The sequence below is a fragment of the Macaca mulatta genome, chromosome 5 (assembly GCF_049350105.2).
Source record: "Macaca mulatta isolate MMU2019108-1 chromosome 5, T2T-MMU8v2.0, whole genome shotgun sequence".
NCBI classification, from domain to species: Eukaryota; Metazoa; Chordata; class Mammalia; order Primates; family Cercopithecidae; genus Macaca; species Macaca mulatta.
This window is the reverse complement of record NC_133410.1, coordinates 178,508,254-178,526,772: the sequence shown is the minus strand read 5'-3', so window position 1 is coordinate 178,526,772 and position 18,519 is coordinate 178,508,254. Positions and strand designations below refer to the sequence as shown.

The 18,519-nt window shown below is 42.2% G+C and overlaps 1 protein-coding gene across 9 annotated transcripts in view; it reads left to right on the top strand.

Annotated features, from left to right (window-relative positions):
- AADAT (aminoadipate aminotransferase) overlaps positions 1–4,225 on the top strand; it is a 45,010-nt gene extending 40,785 nt beyond the window's left edge. For all 9 annotated transcript variants that reach the window (XM_078002446.1, XM_078002448.1, XM_078002447.1 and 6 more), the window contains 2 exons: positions 2,453–2,554; positions 3,482–4,225. In XM_078002446.1, the coding sequence (XP_077858572.1) occupies positions 2,453–2,554; positions 3,482–3,523 (144 nt within the window). In that variant the 3' untranslated portion in view covers positions 3,524–4,225. The remainder of the gene's footprint in view (positions 1–2,452; positions 2,555–3,481) is intronic.
- Positions 4,226–18,519: the final 14,294 nt, after the last annotated feature.

The window sequence follows — 18,519 nt, the reverse complement described above, 5'->3', positions numbered from 1 at the left end:
ACTTGTTGGGTTTGAGTCCCAGCACCACCCTTTAGGGGATGTGTGGCCTTGAATAGGTTATCCTTTCTGTGCTTTGTCTGTAAAACAGAGGTAGTAAGAATCCCTCTCTCATAGGGTTGCTCTGATGATTAAGTGAGTTAATATGTGTAAAGCCCTTAGACTAGTATGTGGCACATACTCAGTGCTCAGTAAGAGCCACTGATATTTAAAATGAAGGGATTTTTTTCTGATGATGAAGATAAAGTATACTCATGGTAGGATATTTGGAAAATGTATAAAAGTATAATGAAAATTTTTTAAATAGCCCATGATTTTACCACCCAGATTTTGTGACCATTTATAGTATAGTTTCTTGAAACGCTTGTTCTTTTAGTATTTTGGCTGTGCACTTATGTTACATGGTTAAAATTATACGGAAAAGTTTGTATCCTGATTTTTTTTTTCACTTAAAATTAGCTCATAGAATGTATTCTAGGTTTCTTTTTTTTCCCCTCTTTTTATATTTAAATTATAAGTCTACTTAGGTTTCATTTGGGGCATCAAGTAAGCTGAAAATTCTAAACATTCTTCTGTGTAGCTTTCCAGTTTACCAGATAAATTATTCCTTCTCCATTAATTAAAGCCATTAGCATATTTGTCAGTCTTTTACACACACTGAAACCTACTGCTAGAGTCAGTTTTGTCTTGAATCATAAGAACTAAAGGACAGATTGGACTGATGATGGCAAAGTGCCATGCTAGTGCCTAAGAGACAAGGTGCTCTAGAAGTTAGATCTAGAGACAGACTGCCTGGACTTCAGTCCTACCTCCACCGCCTGGGTAAAGCTATTATCCTCTCTTAACCATCTTATTTGAGGGCAGGACTCAAACTTTATTAATGGTTCTAACCCTAATCACAGCACATAGTAGGTACTTGATAAACACTTAATTGACTTATTTCAAATAATACATTGTAGTATAATAAATCAATTTGATACATTCTTTTCTTTTCTGTCAATGCCATCATCCTCAAAATATGTGGTAAGTGCTTATCTATAGGTATGTCTGAGTGAGGTGCCGAGGATATAGACTTTGTTTTTACTATACTCTTCTTCAGTCCTCTTCATTTACTCCATATATCCTGCTACATGTTCTTTTTTTACGTTTACTAAATAATCTCCAGCTTTATCCCCACTTCGTTAGCCCAGATGTTGGTTATCTTGCAAAGAGATTATTACCACTCCCTTCTCTTTCAGCTCCTTGCTTCTAGTACATCCCAAAACTCATCCATGCTACTGGGAGAAATGATGGCTTTCATTTTATTTTTAACCAGGACAGAGAAACCCATCTTCTGCCTTGAAATCTTTTCCCCAGAGTACTCCAGATCATGTCACTCCCAATTCCTCTTGTTTTAGCAGACAGTGTAACAAGCAGTTACTCAGTGCTTTTGAAGATCATGATTATACTAGTCAACCCTAATTATCGTAGAAGATAAACTTGAAAATATCAAAGACTTAATAAGCAATAGAAGTTTATCTCTGACTCGCATATAATTCTAAGATGTGACCTGCAGCCTGCTGTGTTCCAACAGTGATTCAGAGACCCGTGTTTCTTACATCTCGTTGCCTTTCATTCTTCAATACACGGATTCCAAGATGGCCACAAAATGGAAAGAGCGTGGCAGATCACACGTGGGATTATTTGTATGGGCCAGCCTTAGATGTCGCTTACCTGGCTTCTGCTCACATCCATTGGTTAGGATTCGCTCTCATGGTCACACACAGCTAGAAAGAGGCTGGGGAATAGGGTACATGTGATGCCCAGGAAGAAGAGGAAATGGAGCTTACCATCAGTGAGCTGTCTGCCTGTGTGGCCATCAAGAACAGCAGCTGTTCCGACCACCCCATCTTGACATGCTTACTTAATACTTTTATTCCTTCATTTGATACATTACATCTTTTACCTCCTTTCAGTTCTTTGCACCAATTTTCCTCCCATCTCAGGGCCTTTACTCTGTGTACCTTTGCCCTCAAATACTGCTCCCTGCTTTTTGTCTGACCTAATTTGTGTTTCAGGCCCCAGCTTAAAAGTAACTTTCAAACTTAATTACTTAAAAATTACTTTCTAGTTCAACATTTGTTTGTATTTGTTACCATTTATCTTTCTTTAGTAAACTGTCCTTTCTACATTAAAGCTAGAATTTGAGTGTTCTCAGTTTTTCTATATTCCTGACAGTTTGAGAAGAGATAGCATTTGCCATATTTATTCTGAACATTTTTTCAGTTTCTATGTGTTTAGTTTTGTTCATTGTATGACATACACAATTCTTATATAAATTAGTATTTTTTCTTGTGATTTCTTTAACTGCTTTTAAATTTAAAACATCCTTCCCTACTCTGAGATTAGGCTGAACTATATTATCTTTGAGTTTTTCTTTAGTGGTACATTACCTATCTTCCACAAACTCTCTTAGGTATTAATGCTCCCTGGAAATGCTTTCTACATCGATAGCTCAGCTCCTAGCCCTTACTTGAGAGCATCCTTCTCTTCAGCTTCTCCAGAACAGATGGATATGGTGAGTGTAGTATTCTCTTCAGAGTAATACTAGCTAGCAGTTCTATTTTTTTAATGCATGTGTATACTTTGTGAATTAGAATATTACTTAATATCTGTTTGGGTTTCTAAAATTCAGGTATTTGTTGACCAGTCATGAACTATCATTCAAAGACCCATTTTACTTTGTTGCTAGACTTCTATAGAAATGAGACTAAATTGGAGTTAAAATTTATTGTCTGCATGAATAATGTATCACAACCTACTGAGCTGGGTAAATTGTCATGTTATGAGGAAAACTTCTTTCCTTCCTTTAATGAATTAATACGAGCCAGAAGTACAAATTCATGATGGCTGTCAGTCTCTTTCTCTGAAGAAAAAAGTATCAGCAAGGGTCAAATAGAATAATTTTCTTAATCGCAATCTAGCTTTAACCAACATAAGCTGTGTATGTGGAAATAAAACAGAAGAGCTATAAATTGAACAGTGCCATTAACCTTGAGAAGAGTTTATATTTATCCTTGGAAAGGGACATTTTTGGCATGTTCTTTATTTACTTGCATTCTCATGTCATTAAATGTGTTTTTCATAAGTTCTCTCTGTTTTAATTTATTAGTGGAGTTGGGCAATTGAATCTATATAAAATGCAGGTGAGAGGTTATATAAAATCTAAAATAATTCATGTTATGGATAAAATGGAAAATGATCTTGAAGGCCACAAGTAAAACAACAACAACAAAAAATCCTGGAAATCTGATGTACTTCAGTCTTCATATTTTAATAGACATTGATGGCATCCTGCATGGATAAAGTTGATGTTCAACTTGACTTTCCAATGCCTTCTCTCAACCTTAGACAGATACTCTTTGTTTGGATTTTTAAAGTTATTACAGAGTTTTCCAATGTAGTATCCTAATTTAATTAATTCTAATATTTTTTTCTGTTTTAGGCCTTCCAGGTATTAGCACAACTTATAAAAGAATCTTTATGAAGAAATTAAACTAGGTTGGGCATGGTGGCTCACACCTATAATCCCAGCACTTTGGGAGGCTGAGGAGGGAGGATCACTTGAGCCCAGGAATTCAAGGCTGCAGTAAGCTACGATCACACCACTGCACTGTGGCCTGCGTGGCAGAACAAGACCCTGTCTCTTAAAAAAGAGAAAGAAAGAAATCAAACTAATCATGCTGCTCATGGATTTTTCCAATAAATTTCTTGTTTTGGCAGGAAGAAATGAACACTGGTATTATTAGACTTACAGATTAAATTAAATTTCCTCAAACATGTCCTATCTGTAGTAGTTCAACTAGACACCTTTTAAAGTGCCTCTAAATTCATCAGATGGCCAAAATGTATTTATAATCCACTGAAGCATTTTGAAAAATTTTCAACCTGTAAAAAATTACTTTTATCTTGGATTTATTATAAAGAACTTTATAGTTGCTTTATAATTTCCCATAAATTGTCTTTGAAACTAACATTTTACACTGAATTATTTTGAGATTTTAAAGAAATAATTAAGTTCAAAATGGTATATAATGTGTACTTTTTCTACTTTTAGGAAAATTTAATGAGAGCTTATTGCAAAAATTGTTATAAGTTGATCATTATAAGTGACTTTCAGTAAAAGTACCATAAACATTATGTTATGCCACAGAAATTCCTTTAAAATAAAATTCTTAAACTAAACATACCTAAAGGCTTCAGACCCATTAATTCTAAGTAAGGAGGGGAGATCATGGACTTAGGAAAATTTACTACATTGTATTTTCATAATAGTACATAATCTACAAAAACACATTCTTACCAATTATGTAATTTAAATCTACTACAACCCTTTAAGGTATTGGGAAATACTTTTTTAATGATTTTTTCTCACCTTTTAAAATCTTTATTAAAGTAAGATATGCTCATTTTAGAATTTTCAAACAATCCAGAATATATAAGGAATAAAGTAAAAGCCACTCACTGTCTCACCCCCAGTGATAACTGCTATAAGCATTTAGCATTCTTCCTTTGCAATGTTCTTCTCTGCATACACATGTAATATGTAGAATAGGATCTCATTGTGACAGTGTATCATAAATACCCTGTATTTATTTTCTATCGCTGTTTAACCAATTGACGAAGTGTTCCGTGACCCAGTAATTGTGAAGTTGTAAGTATCTTTGAGGAATTAGGAAGTTTATGTCATTATTATTGATGCCATCCCTTGTGTATATAAACATCTCCATCACAGTTATTATTTTCCTGGACGTCTGGATGAGATGTTACATCTTTCAACAGCTAAAATTCTCAAGCAGAAATCTCAACCTCAAAGATCAAAGCAGCTGTGACCCCAAGCCCAAATCCCTATTTCTGAGGCAACCAGTGATAATTATGTAGGACCGATTGAAGAGATGCAGGGCTTGGAGGAAGACCAAGATGAGGAACCTGACAATTCACTGTGGGAACAGAAAATTATAAATTAGACTTATAAAAGTAAAATCAGCCTTCCCCTTACTTTATTCAGTACTTTTCAACAATAACCAAAATTGCTTAGCCCAGCATTGCATAGATGAGTGCCTTGCTTTGATTTTGTTTGTTTTTAAGTCACCATCATAGAACAGTTGATTTGTAGATCGACTTATAATTCCCAGCTTTCAAGCAAGGGATTACTCCTAACCACAATCTTAAGAAATCTGTTTCTTCAAAGAAAACAGAGCGAGAAAAAGAGTGGGCACACACAGTGCCTTATGACTTAGTGCTTGTTTTTGTCTACTGAGATTATCTTTCCCTCATTAGGAAACTATAAAGTGTTGGCAAAATGGAACGTTATTCATTGCTATTGCCATTGTGAATTTTTCCAACCTTCTGGAAAAGCAATTTGGCAGTGTCTACCAAGAAACGTTAAAATGTTCATACCCTTGAATGCAATGTGTTTGATACTGTGGATTAGCTCACTCAGCATAAATTCGAATTTCCTGCTTGTATCTTTGAGCACTGTAAATGCAAAATGCTCCATTTCCAGATGCCCCTGCAGCTACAGTGTCAGATATGGCTGTCATTCAGATGCCCGGATTCAGAACTGAGTTAAGAGGGCAGCAAGGTAAGATGTAAGGCACGCGTTTTGCTGACATGGATCCTAGCTAAGGCAGTATGATTTTTATAGCAAGTAGCTTATTAGTTTGGTGGCTTTCTAATTCTGGCAGAAGCAGTGAAATGCTGGTGCTAGAAATGGTTCCTGGAAGCTGTATCTACTTTTTTAGCAATTCCAACATCTTTGGAAACCACAGAATACATGATAGTAAACAATTTTCAACAATTTTGGAAATCATAGAATACATGATAATAAACACTTTTTGCTTTAATCAGCTAGAATAGTTTTCATTATCTACAACTGAATGCCAATCAGTATAGCCAGGGGTGTCAAGGGTCTCCAAGCTTGACGATTTACTAAATGGACTCACGTGTGATTATGCACGGAGCAAAGTCTGGAGGAAACTTCCAGGCACAAGTTTCTGAGACTCCTGTCTCAGTAGAGTCTCTGTGAGGTCCCAGAGGATGTACTTAATTCCTCCAGCAAGGATGTGTGATAACACACGCAACCACACCTCACCTGAGACTGGTGGCCCAGAGATTTTTGTTGATGGCCAGTCACATATGCATACAGTGCCTGTATGGCTGACCTCAGTTACTGAAGCTCCACCCCACAGAGGGAACGCAGGTGTTCACTGTAAATCACATTGTTAGGATGAACTAAATGGATAAACTAAATGGAGTACAGTGTGGCTGAACACCTCCCAGCATGCAAAACGCTCTTATCAGTCAGAATATTGCAAGGGCTCAGTTCCGAGGAGCCAGCCAAGGGCCAGTCGTGAAAACCCCGCTTCCTTGGTAATGTGCGTGGTTTAAGTGGCCTAGAGCTGCTCAATTAACCCTTTCCTTCCCGCCATGGATCCCACTTTCAGACATTTATAGTAAACAATTATGCAAACTATGGAAAATACTTTAAAAATCTGAAGATAGTAATTGCAGTTTCAAATAGCAGAAAGCTGGGGGCAGGGGCAGAGCTGTTGTGACTAAAGGTCTCACAATAGGAAAATGGTTGTCAATTATGGTTCATCCACTTAACTGAATATGAGGCAACCACTAAAACACCATTATGAAGCAGTATTATTCATTTTAGGATGAGGCGGTAAGGTAAAAATGAGTATAATAGGAATGAAAACCCAGGGTATAAGAAGCATAGCCATAGTTCAATTACAACTATGTGAACACAGAAAACATTACCAAAATGGTAACAGTTGGGTAATATTTTTCTTTATTTTCAAAATATTCTATAACGTGGCTCTTTCATCATTTACAAATACATTTAACACCTTAAGTGAACTGGTGACATGATCCCTTTTTCAGTTGGACAAACAGATTCCTAAAGGCAATGGTAAAAATATATAAATATCAGGTGGCAAAGGGGCTGCTACCAAACAATAGGAATCACATGGGAAGTCACATCCGTGCAATGACAGTCAGTGTGGGCCTGGACAAAAATTGCATGGGTGTCCTACCATTAGTCTGCTTAACTTCTGTGTGGAAGCCATGGTCTCCCTGGTCATGGTCTACAATGACTTCAAGCAGCTGGAGTAGCTGGTCCTGGTGGTGTTCAACATGGCAATTTCGAGGAGGCCGATAATGGAGCAGTTGTCACTTGGCATACTTTTCTTTTAATTTAAATTTGACTATTTATTTGTCCACTTTAGGAATTTCCTCCCCTGCGTGTAAGATGCTTTCCCTGTAATTCTTGTAGAGCATAGTATATCTTCAAATTTCTTTTCTAACACAGCTAATTAAATACTCAGTGGGTAGGAAGTATTAGCTTTATCAAAAGTAGTTTTAATTATTTTAGAGAATCTAAAGTCTTAATGAAAGTGAAATATCAGCCAGTCATACAATTTTCACTTGTGAGGTGTGTTTATTAACATTTTAAGTTCTCTGAAGTCCAGAACCATACTCTCTTTCTCTAGGACCCAGTGGTAACTAGGAATATCACATTTTAAAAAGGAATGTATTGGTTAGCATGCCTTCACAGTTACCCTAGTTCCAAGCTTCAGGATTTAAATTTTCACATATATATGTGTGTGTGTGTGTATGTATATGTGTGTATATATATGTATATATATATGTGTTTGTATATATGTATGTGTGTATATATGTGTGTGTGTGTGTGTGTGTATATATATATATATATATTTTTTTTTTTTTGAGATGGACTCTCACTCTGTTACACAGGCTGGAGTACAATGGGATGATCTCAACTCACTGCAACATCCACCTCTCAGGTTCAAATGATTCTCCTGCCTCAGCCTCCCAAGTAGCTGGGATTACAGGTGCACACCACCATGCCCAGCTAAGTTTTGTATTTTTAGGAGAGATGGGGTTTCACCATATTGGTCAGGCTGGTCTTGAACTCCTGACCTCAGGTGATCCACCTGCCTCTGCTTTCCAAAGTGCTGGGATACAGACGTGAGCCACTGCACCTGACCTTTGCTTATGTATTTTATTCATTCATTCAGCAAATATTTATTGAGTGCCTATTACTCTAGACTCAGCATATACCAGTGAACAAATTAAAGAAATTCTTGACCTTCATGGAGCTTATATTTGGGGTAAGGGATTGGTGAGGGATGACAGTAAAATTTATTAAAGTACTTTAAATATGTTAAGTGCTACAGAAAAAAAAAATACAGGGTAAAGGGATAGAGCATAAAAGAGCAGGAGTGCTGTTTTTGTTTTTTGTTTGTTTGGAGATGAAGTCTCGCTCTGTTGCCAGGCTGGAGTGCAGTGGTGCGATCTTGGCTCACTGCAACCTCCGCCTCCCAGGTTCAAGCAATCCTCATGCCTCAGCCTCCCGCGTAGCTCAGACTACAGGCATCCGCCACCATGCCCAGCTAATTTTTATATTTTTAGTAGAGACAGGGTTTCACCATGTTGGCCAGGATGGTCTCGACCTCTTGACCTCATGATCCACCCACCTTGGCCTCCCAAAGTGCTGGGATTACAGGTGTGAGCCACGGTGCCCAGCCCGGGTGCTGTTTTTAATAGAGGGCCCAGAGAAGACCCCCAGACCAAGTGGCATTTGAGCAGAGAGCAGCAAGGGAGTGGGCCGTGCAAATACTTGTGCAAAGACACCAGGCGGCCTGAACTTGCAATGCAGAACCCCTGAGGAGGAACTGCATCTGGCCTGTTTGAGGAACCATAGGAGTCCAGAATGCTAAAGAGCAAACAGAGGTGTATTCGTTCACTTGAGTTGCTGTAACAAAGTACCACAAACTGAGTGGCTTAACAGAAATTTCTTGTCTCACCATTCTGGAATGTTGAAGTCCAGGATCAAGGTGCCTGCAGGGCCATGCTCCCTCTGAAGGTGTAGGGAAGGATCCATTCCAGGCCATCTCCTAGGTTTGGTATTTCCGTGGCTTGTGGCAGCATCACTCCAGTCTTCATGAGGCATTCTCCCTGAGTGTGTGTCTGTGTCCAAATTTCCCCTTTTTACAAGGATACCAATCATAATGGATTAGAGGACCCATCCTACTCCAGTATGACCTCATCTTAACTAATTACATCTGCAACAACCTTATTTCCAAATAAGGTCACATTCTGAGGTATTGGGGGTTAGGACCTCAAAACATGAATTTGGGAGGTAGGGTGACACAATTCAGCTCACAACAACAGGAAAGTGGTAAAAGAAAAGTCAGAGATAGGAGTGAGATGGTGGCCAGACTAGGTAAGGCCTTACAGGCCATGTGAGTGTCCGAATTATTCTAATAGAAATTGGAAGCCATTGGAGGGCTTTAAACAGCAGAACAGGCCAGGCACGGTGGTTTACGCCTGTAATCCCAGCACTTTGAGAGGCCGAGGCGGGCAGATCACAAGGTCAGGAGTTCAAGACCAGCCTGCCCAACATACTGAAATGCTGTCTCTACTAAAAGTACAAAAAAAAAAAAAAAAAAAAAAAATTAGCCAGGCATGGTGGTGCATGCCTGTAGTCCCAGCTACTTGGGAGGCTGAGGCAGGAGAATCACTTGAACCCAAGAGGCTGAGGTTGCAGTGAGCAGAGATCAAGCCACTGCTCTCCAGCCTGAATGACATCTCTAAATAAATAAATAAATAAACAGCAGAACAGCATGGGCTGACTTGGGTTTTAAAAGAGCACTCTGACTCCAGCACAGAGAATGGATCAGAAAGAACAAAGGTAGAAGCTGGAAGACCATGTAGGATTCTGGGGACAGATGCTCTATTTTAACTAGTGTGATCAGGAAAGAACTCTGATGTCATTGCATTTAAGGCAAGACCTAACTAAAGTGAAGGGCAATTCACAAAGGTGTCTGAGGAGAGAAGCAAAACTATTTTTTTTCAAGAAAAACTGAACATAAAAAGGCCACTCAGTGAAATTAAGGTAAAATAAGTATTACATGCCTCCTCCTCTCATATAATTTGAATATGTAACTCATCTTATTTCTCTTTTTAGTATGATTTGACCAATTTGCTTTTTCTTTCCTTATTCCTGCTTTCAGATTTTTTAATTTCCATTTTATTTCATGTGCTTCTTGTAAATGACTTCGTGCCTTTTTTTATTTGGAATTTAGAACTGAAATTGAAATTTTCAGTACTAACCTGCAAAATGGTCATAATTTCAGTACCACTTAGTATTTAAATAGCTAGACTGCCCAGATACTACAATAATGTGTTCATCAGAGTCACTGAAAAGGCAATCAAAATTAGAACCTAATAGAGTTCTTCAATGACTTTCCATTTAAGAAAGAAACTAAGTAAAGAGAAAATAGGCAGGGTGTGGTGTCTCATGCCTGTAATCCCAGCACTTTGGGAGGCCAAAGCAGGCGATCACTTGAGCTCTCTGGCCAGCATGGGAAAACCCTTTTCTACCAAAAAACAAAAACAAAAATTAGCTGGGTGTGGCGGTGCACACCTGTGGTCCCAGCAACACAGGAGGCTGAGGTGAGAGGATTGCTTGAACCCAGGAAGCAGAGGTTGCAGTGAGCCAAGATTGAGATCGCAGCACTGCACTCCAAAGTGAGACTGGAAGAAGGAGGAGGAGGAGGTGCAGGAGGAGGAGGAGGGGCAGGAGGGGAGGAGAAGGAGGAAAAGGAGGAGGAGGAGGAGGAAGAGGAGGAGGAGGAGGAGGAGGAGATTTCTCACTCCACTTCAGATGGAGGAGGAGGAGGAGAAGGAGAAGAAGATTTCTCACTACACTTCAGATCCACTGGAACCTGATTTCAATGTTCAGTGTTTGTGATGCTCTTTATACTTGAGGCATTGCAGCTACCTGCCAGCCTCAGTTTGCAAAGATTTCCCATAGGGTCTTATTTTCCAAGGCTCCTGGAATCCTGTCTAAATCATCTTGAGAAGGAAGCAGCAAAACAGCAGGGGACTTGGAATTCCCTAGACACCTAAACCACCACCCTTCCAGGAGTGTAATATGTAGGAAAGGTTTAAGCAAAAAGAAAAAAAGAGAGTAAGGGAGGATGGATCTGCGTACATCTTGACCTAGCAATATCAGTTCTAGGGATTTGCCTTAGGCAAATAATTTAAGGCCCTTCATTACAGCATTTATTAGTGAAATAATTAACCTACATATCCATCCACAACAACCTTCCAGTCCCCCTGCCAGCCATTCTCCCTTCGCGTGCCTGACTCCTACTCATCCTACAGGGCTCAGAGGAAATTCCACTTCCTGGTAGGACTGCCCTGGGCCCTAAGACTAGTTAAGGTCTTCTGTTAATTACACATAGGACACGCAGTCTCTTTTCCTGTGTAGCACTTACCACAATAAGAAGTAATTATTTGTGCGAGTATTTGTTCATTTCTGCCTGTTCCCTTCTCCCCACAGACCATAATCTCTGTGAGGGCAAAAACTGTGTATCTTCACAGCTGTAACCTCAGAGCCGATTGCAGTGCAGATGTCTTGCTCTCAGTAGATATGTGTTCATGGAATTGTACACTTTATTATTTTTTTTTTAATTTCTTTGAGATGGAGTTTCACTCTTGTTACCCAGGCTGGAGTGCAGTGGCACAATCTCGGCTAACCGCAACCTCTGCCTCCCAGGGTCAAGCAATTCTCCTGCCTCAGCCTCCTGAATGGCTGGATTAGAGGCACTCACTACCACGCCCAGATAATTTTTTTTTTTTTTTTTTTTTTTTTGCATTGTTAGTAAAGACGGGATTTTGCCATGTTGACCAGGCTGGTCTTGAACTCCTCACCCCAGGTGATCCACCAGCCTCGGCCTCCCAAAGTGCTGGGATCACAGGCAAATTGTACATTTTAAATGGGTGGATTTTATGGTATGTGAATTACATCTCAATAAAGCTGTTTTGAAAAAAGGTTACCATGAAAACAAATTAATTGCTTGATTAATTAAACATTAACTGATGAAAACTGGTATACAGTAGCCCATGATGCGGATAGAAAAAGTATTTGAATTGTATTGAGAGGTGACAACATGCTAGCAGCCCTCACTCTCGGCTCCTCCTCAGCCTTGGTGTCCACTGTGGTGGCTCTTGAGGAGCCCTTCAGCCAGCCACTGCACTGTGGGAGCCCCTCTCTGGGCTGGCTGAGGCTGGAGCTGGCTCCCTCAGCTTGTGGGGAGGTGTGGAAGGAGAGGCGCAGGCGGGAACTGGGGCTGCATGCAGAGCTCACAGTCCAGCGCAAGTTCCAGCAAGCCCTGGCACAGGCTTGGCAGACCCCCCACTCAGAGTGGCTGGCGGCCCTGGGTAGTGAGGGGCTTAGCACCTGGGCCAGCAGCTGCAGAGGGTGCGCCAGGTCCCCCAGCACTGCCAGCTCGCATGCACCACTCTCAAATTCTCGTGGGGCCTCAGCCACCTTCCGGAGGGGCAGGGCTCTGGACCTGCAGCCCCCCATGTCCGAGCAGCCCCCTCCGTGGTGGGCTTCCTCAGACCCGAGCCTCCCTGACAGGTGTCACCCCCTGCTCCGTGGCGCCCAGTCCCATCAACTGCCCAAGGGCTGAGGAGTTCAGGTGGGGCTCGGGACTAGCAGGCAGCTCCGCAGCAGCCCAGGTGCAGGATCCATTAGGTGAAGCCAGCTGGGCTCCTGAATCTAGTAAGGACTTGGAGAACTTTTATGTCTAGCAAAGGGATCCTAAATACACCAATCAGCACTCTGTGTCTAGCTCAGGGTTTGTAAATATACCAATCAGTACTCTGTATCTAGCTAACCTAGTGGGGACTTGGAGAACTTTTCTGTCTAGAAATCTGTGTCTAGCTCAAGGTTTGTAAACACACCAATCATGCTCTGTGTCTAGCTAATCTGGTGGGGACTTGGAGAACCTTTGTGTCTAGCTAGAGGATTGTAAACGCACCAATCAGCACTCTTTGTCAAAACTGACCAATCAGTTTTCTGTAAAATGGACCAGTCAGCAGGATGTGGGTGGGGTCAGATAAGGGAATAAAAGCAGGCTGCCCTAGCCAGTCAGGGGCAACCCGCTCCGGTCCCCTTCCACACCTTGGAAGCTCTGTACTTTCGCTCTTTACAATAAATCTTGCTGCTTCTCACTCTTTGGCTCCATGCTACCTTTATGAGCTGTAACACTCACCAGGAAGGTCTGCAGTTTCACTCATGAAGCCAGCAAGACCATGAACCCACTGGGAAGAACCAACAACTCCAGACGTACTGCCTTTAAGAACTGTAACACTCACTGGGAGGGTCTGCAGCTTCACTCGTGAAGTCAGCGAAACCACGAACCCACCGGAAGGAAGAAACTACAGACACATCTGAACATCTGAAGGAAGAAACTCTGGACTACCATCTTTGAGAACTGTAACACTCACCACGAGGGTTTGCAGCTTCATTCTTGAAGTCAGCAAGACCAAGAACCCACCAATTCCGGACACAGTATGTCTATTGACATAAGAACACATTCAAAACATGAGGCCAAAGAGTCTTTGTAAAGCAGTTTGTACCATGCAATCCCATTTTTATTTGCTAACAAAAAGGTATGTTTATTCAAACTGTGTGTATGGATGCCCACATTGCCAGGAGTCGTTCAGAGTGTTTGACCTATCAGTGAATAAGTCCTTGTTAGCATGGAGCTTACATTCAAGTATGGGGAAAGTCCATAAGTAATAAGCATCCTAGGCCAGGCTCAGTGCCTCACGCTTGTAATCCTAGCACTTTGAGAGGCCAAGGGGGGGGATCACTTGAGGTCAGGAGTTCAAAACCAGCCTGGCCAATATGGTGAAACCCCACCTCTATTAAAAATAGAAAAATTAGCTGGAGCACCTGTAGTCCCAGGTACTCCAGATGCCGAGGCAGGAGAGTTGCTCGAACCCAGGAAGCAGAGGTTGCAGTTGTGTCCCCTCACAGAGGTGGTGGCTTGACATGGTGGGCTGCAGGTCCCGAGCCCTGCCCCCTGGAGAGGCGGCTGAGGCCTGGTGAGAATTCGAGTGCAGTGCATGAGGGCCAGCAGTGCTGGGGGACCCTGCGAACCCTCTGCAGCTGCTGGCCCAGGTGCTAAGCCCCTCACTGCCCAGGGCCGCAGGCGGCTCTGAGTGCAGGGCCCTCGGAGCCCTCCCCTGGGCCCGCCGGAACTTGTGTTGGATTGTAAGCTCCGTGCGCAGTCTTGGTTCCCGTCGGAGCCTCTCCCTCCACACCTCCCGGCAAGCAGAGGTAGCCGGCTCAGCCAGCCTAGAGAGGGGCTCCCACAGTGCGATGGTGGGCTGAAGGGCTTTTCAAGCACCACCAGAGTGGACGCCCAGGCCGAGGAGGTGCTGAGAGTGAGGGCTGCTAGCCATTGTCACCTCACAGTGAGCCAAGATCGGGCCGCTGCACTTCAGCCTGGGCAACAGAGCAAGACTCTGTCTCAAAAAAAATAATAAAAAGGAATAAGCATAATAAATAAGTGCATTGCATAGCATGTTAGAAGTGTAACCATGATGGGTTGGAGAGGGTAAAGAAGAGGGTCTGGGAGTGCAGGGGAGGGGCATGTTGCAGTGTTCGGTTGGGAGGTAACTCAGTCCTCTTTGAGAAAGTGAGAAGGTGAGCAAAGACTCATGTTAGACAAGCAGTGGCTGAGGGAAGAGCAAGGTCATAAAGCAAGTTTGAGCCTCCTCAATTCAGCAGCCCAGGAACAGGCAGGAGACCAGCATGGCAGCAGGAGAGGAAACAAGGAGTGTGCAGGCCTGCCTCACTTTATTGAGCTTCAGTTTATAACACTTTGCAGAGATTGCATTTCTTACAAAGGGAAAGTTGGTGGCAACCTTCGGCATCAGCGCCATTTTTCCAACCACATGCCTTCACTTTCTGTCTCTGTGTCTCATTTGGGTAATTCTCACAATATTTCACTTTTTAATTATTATTATATATGTTATTTTGTTTGATAATTATCTTTGACATTACTATTGTAATTTTTGGGGTTGCCACGAACTGTGCCCCTGTAAGATAGCAAACTTCAATAAATGTTGTGTGTGTTCTGTTTCATATACCAGCCATTTCCCCATCTCCTCAGGACTCCCTATTTTCTGAGATGCAACAATATTGAAATTAGGCCAATTAAGAATCCTACAATAGGCTGGGCGTAATGGCTCATGCCTGTAATCCCAGCACTTTGGGAGGCTGAGGCGGATGGATCATGAGGTCAGGAGATCAAGACCATCCTGGCCAACACAGTGAAACCCCGTCTCTACTAAAAACAATACAAGAAATTAGCTGGGCATGGTGGCGGGCACCTGTAGTCCCAGCTACTTGGGAGGCTGAGGCAGGAGAATGGCGTCAACCCGGGAGGCGGAGCTTGCAGTGAGCCAAGATCGTGCCACTGCACTCCAGCCTGAGCGACAGAGTGAGACTCTTGTCTCAAAAATAAATGAATAAATAAAAATAAAAGAATCCTACAATACCAGCCGGGCAGAGTGGCTCACGCCTGTAATCCTAGCACTTTGGGAGGCTAAGGCAGGTGGATCACTGGAGGCCAGGAGTTCGAGACCAGCCTGGCCAACATGGTGAAACCTCGTCTCTCCTAAAAATACAAATCACTCCTAAAAATACAAAACAAAAACAAAACAATACACCTAGCCAGGCATGGTGGCACATGCCTGTAATTCCAGCTACTTGGGAGGCTGAGGCAGGAGAATTGCTTGAACCTGGGAGGTGGAGGTTGCAGTGAGCTGAGATTGCGCCACTGCACTCCAACCTGGGCGACACAGTGAGACTCCATCTCAGTAAATAAATAAATAAATAAATAAACAAACCTACAATAGCCTGTAATCCCAGCACTTTAAGATGCTGAGGCAGGCAGATCACTTGAGTCCAGAAGTTCAAGACCAGCCTGGGCAACATGGAGAAACCCTGTCTCTACAAAAACTACAAAAATTAACTAGCATCCTGGTGCACACCTGTAGTCCCAGCTACTTGGGAGGCTGAGAAGAAAGAATCACCTGAGCCCAGGAAGTGGCGGCTGCAGTGAGCCAAGATCGTGCCACCACACTCTAGCCTGGGTGACAGGGCCAGACCCTGCCTCAAAAAAAAAAAAAAAAGGACTCTTACAATAGCCTCTAAGTGTTTAATTGAAAGGAAGAATCTCAAGTCTCTCACTTTAAATCAAAAGCTAGAAATAATTAAGCTTAGTGAGAAAGGCATGTTGAAAGCCGAGATACGCAGAAATCTAGGCCTCTTGCACCAACCAGCTAGCAACCTCCCAGAACCTCGGTTTCCTCCTCATTTGTAAAATGGGGCAAATCTGCTTCCAGTTGTTTTGAACATTAACTTAGGCAATGCATGCAAAGCACATAGCGTCATTGTTGTTATTTGTGAGCCTTAGAAGACTCTGCTATACATGTCTATTATCAGCAGTTAAAAGGGTCACCGAGATGTGAAGCATGACTTTCTCCCTCATCTTTATTGCCAAATCCATTTTTTATTCTCGTTTTCCTTTCTCGTGTACTTTGAAGACCTCCTTCCTTGGCAGACAGACTTTGCAATCCCAGGGACTCCGAGTTTCCTGCATCACCCTTAGCACCACAGAATTCATCTGGAGCCTGGGGAGAAATGCCCCGGGCGTCCTCCAAACATTTGAAGCTTCTCCAGCTTCACTTGTCTGTTTCTTACTTAGTCTGTGCGCATTCCGCCTAACTTTGTATTTGCTAGATGAAGGGGATAATGATTATGACTGTTTCAGTAAGCAAGAGCAAGTGAGGCAATTAGTTCAATAAATGTTAATTAAGTGCTAACTATATGCAGCTACTCTGAGAGGTGCTGGAAATACAAGACCAGGAAAAGAGCCCCTGTCCAGAAGTTCACAAAAATCTCTTAACTATTTTAATCCCAACAACAAAGTAACTTTCCTGGCTGTTACATAATGTCACATTTGAATTTATCAAGATTTCCTTTTTACCTTTCTTGGTCTTACAAATTTCCCATGCCTGAAATTTCTCATGTTTGCCTTTTTTTCCTCAATAGAGTTGATAGATACCTCTGCTGGCTGGGTCTCTCTTGGCCATCCTGAATAAGCGGTGTTCATGATGCAAATTAAGCATTTGGAAAGCACATTCATCTTTTTAAATGCAGTATTTAGCAAGTTCTTGCTACCTGGAAAGTGTTCCGTAAATATTTGTTTTAATCATGAAAAGGATTTTCAAGTTGTCAGGGTACAATTTAATTTCAACATGCTCAGTAAGTCTGGGGAGAGCAGACAGGATGTCCGTAATTTGGTATTCTTGGGAATAAGGAGAAGGTGGAGCACTGTGTGGGAACTGAAACTGACACCCAAGAACTTGCATCTGCACTTCCTTTCTTAGACCTGAGCCCCTTGGAACTCAGCATCAGCCTCAGGTCAGGGCAGGTTGGTGGTTGAAGCATTTGGGGAAGGATGTTTATAACAACTTATTTTTTTACTTATTATAAAAGGATTGCATGCTCATCACAACCAAAATGAGTAATTGAGGTAGCCAGGGGTAGAGCAGGCCTTCAAACTCAGGTTATCTCTCCCCTAGAGTAGGGCTGCCCAACCCCCAGTCCATGGCCCATTAGGAACTGGGCCGCACAGCAGGAGGTGAGCTTCATCTGTATTTACAGTCACTCCCCATCACTCACATTACCTCCTCAGCTCCGCCTCCTGTCAGATCAGCAGGGGCATTAGATTCTCACAGGAGCATGAACCCTATTGTAACTGCACATACAAAGGATGTAGGTTGCACACTCCTTATGAGAATCTAATACCGGATGATCTGTCACTGTCTCCTCTCCCCCAGGTGGAACCATCAAGTTGCAGGAAAACAAGCTCAGGGCTCCCAGATTCTACATTATGGTGACTTGTCTAATCTTTCATTATATATTACAATGTAATAAAAATAGAAATAAAGTTCACAATAAATGTAATGCACTTGAATCATCCCCAAACCATCCCCCCAACCCCGGTTCGTGGAAAAATTGTCTTCCACAAAACCAGTCCCTGGTGCCAAAAAGGTTGGGAACTGCTGCCCTAGAGTCATGATACAAGACTGTGTCATCTTAGGGATGAGCTGAGGATCGCCTGAGTGATGGGTGACCTTGGGGCTGGGCTCAGAGCCAGTGAGAGGAGTGGGGGATATCTTTACGCTGGGGTTCCAGAAGAGGACAAGCAGCATTGCCAATATGTTTGTGAGATGTTGTCAGAAAAAGGTAAGGTAAAGGAATGCAGTTATGCAGCAGGTTCAGCAACACTTAAGAGATCTCTCACCTACAGATGGTTGCTTAGCTCACACTGCTTAAGAGAAAGTAGCGTAAATGCAACTTAGCCCCTAAATTGTACATTTCAAAGACTCAGAAATATGCAGCCAGAGATTTGTTATCAATGGTCACCAAGAGGGAAGGACAAACACGAAAAGCTTGTGGGAATTATAATTGTTAGAACGTTCAAGCATCAATAATTTGTGACAATCTAGGACATCTCAAAAGTCTGTATGTTGCATCGCTTTGTATTTATCACATCCTCTGCTATAGTGAAA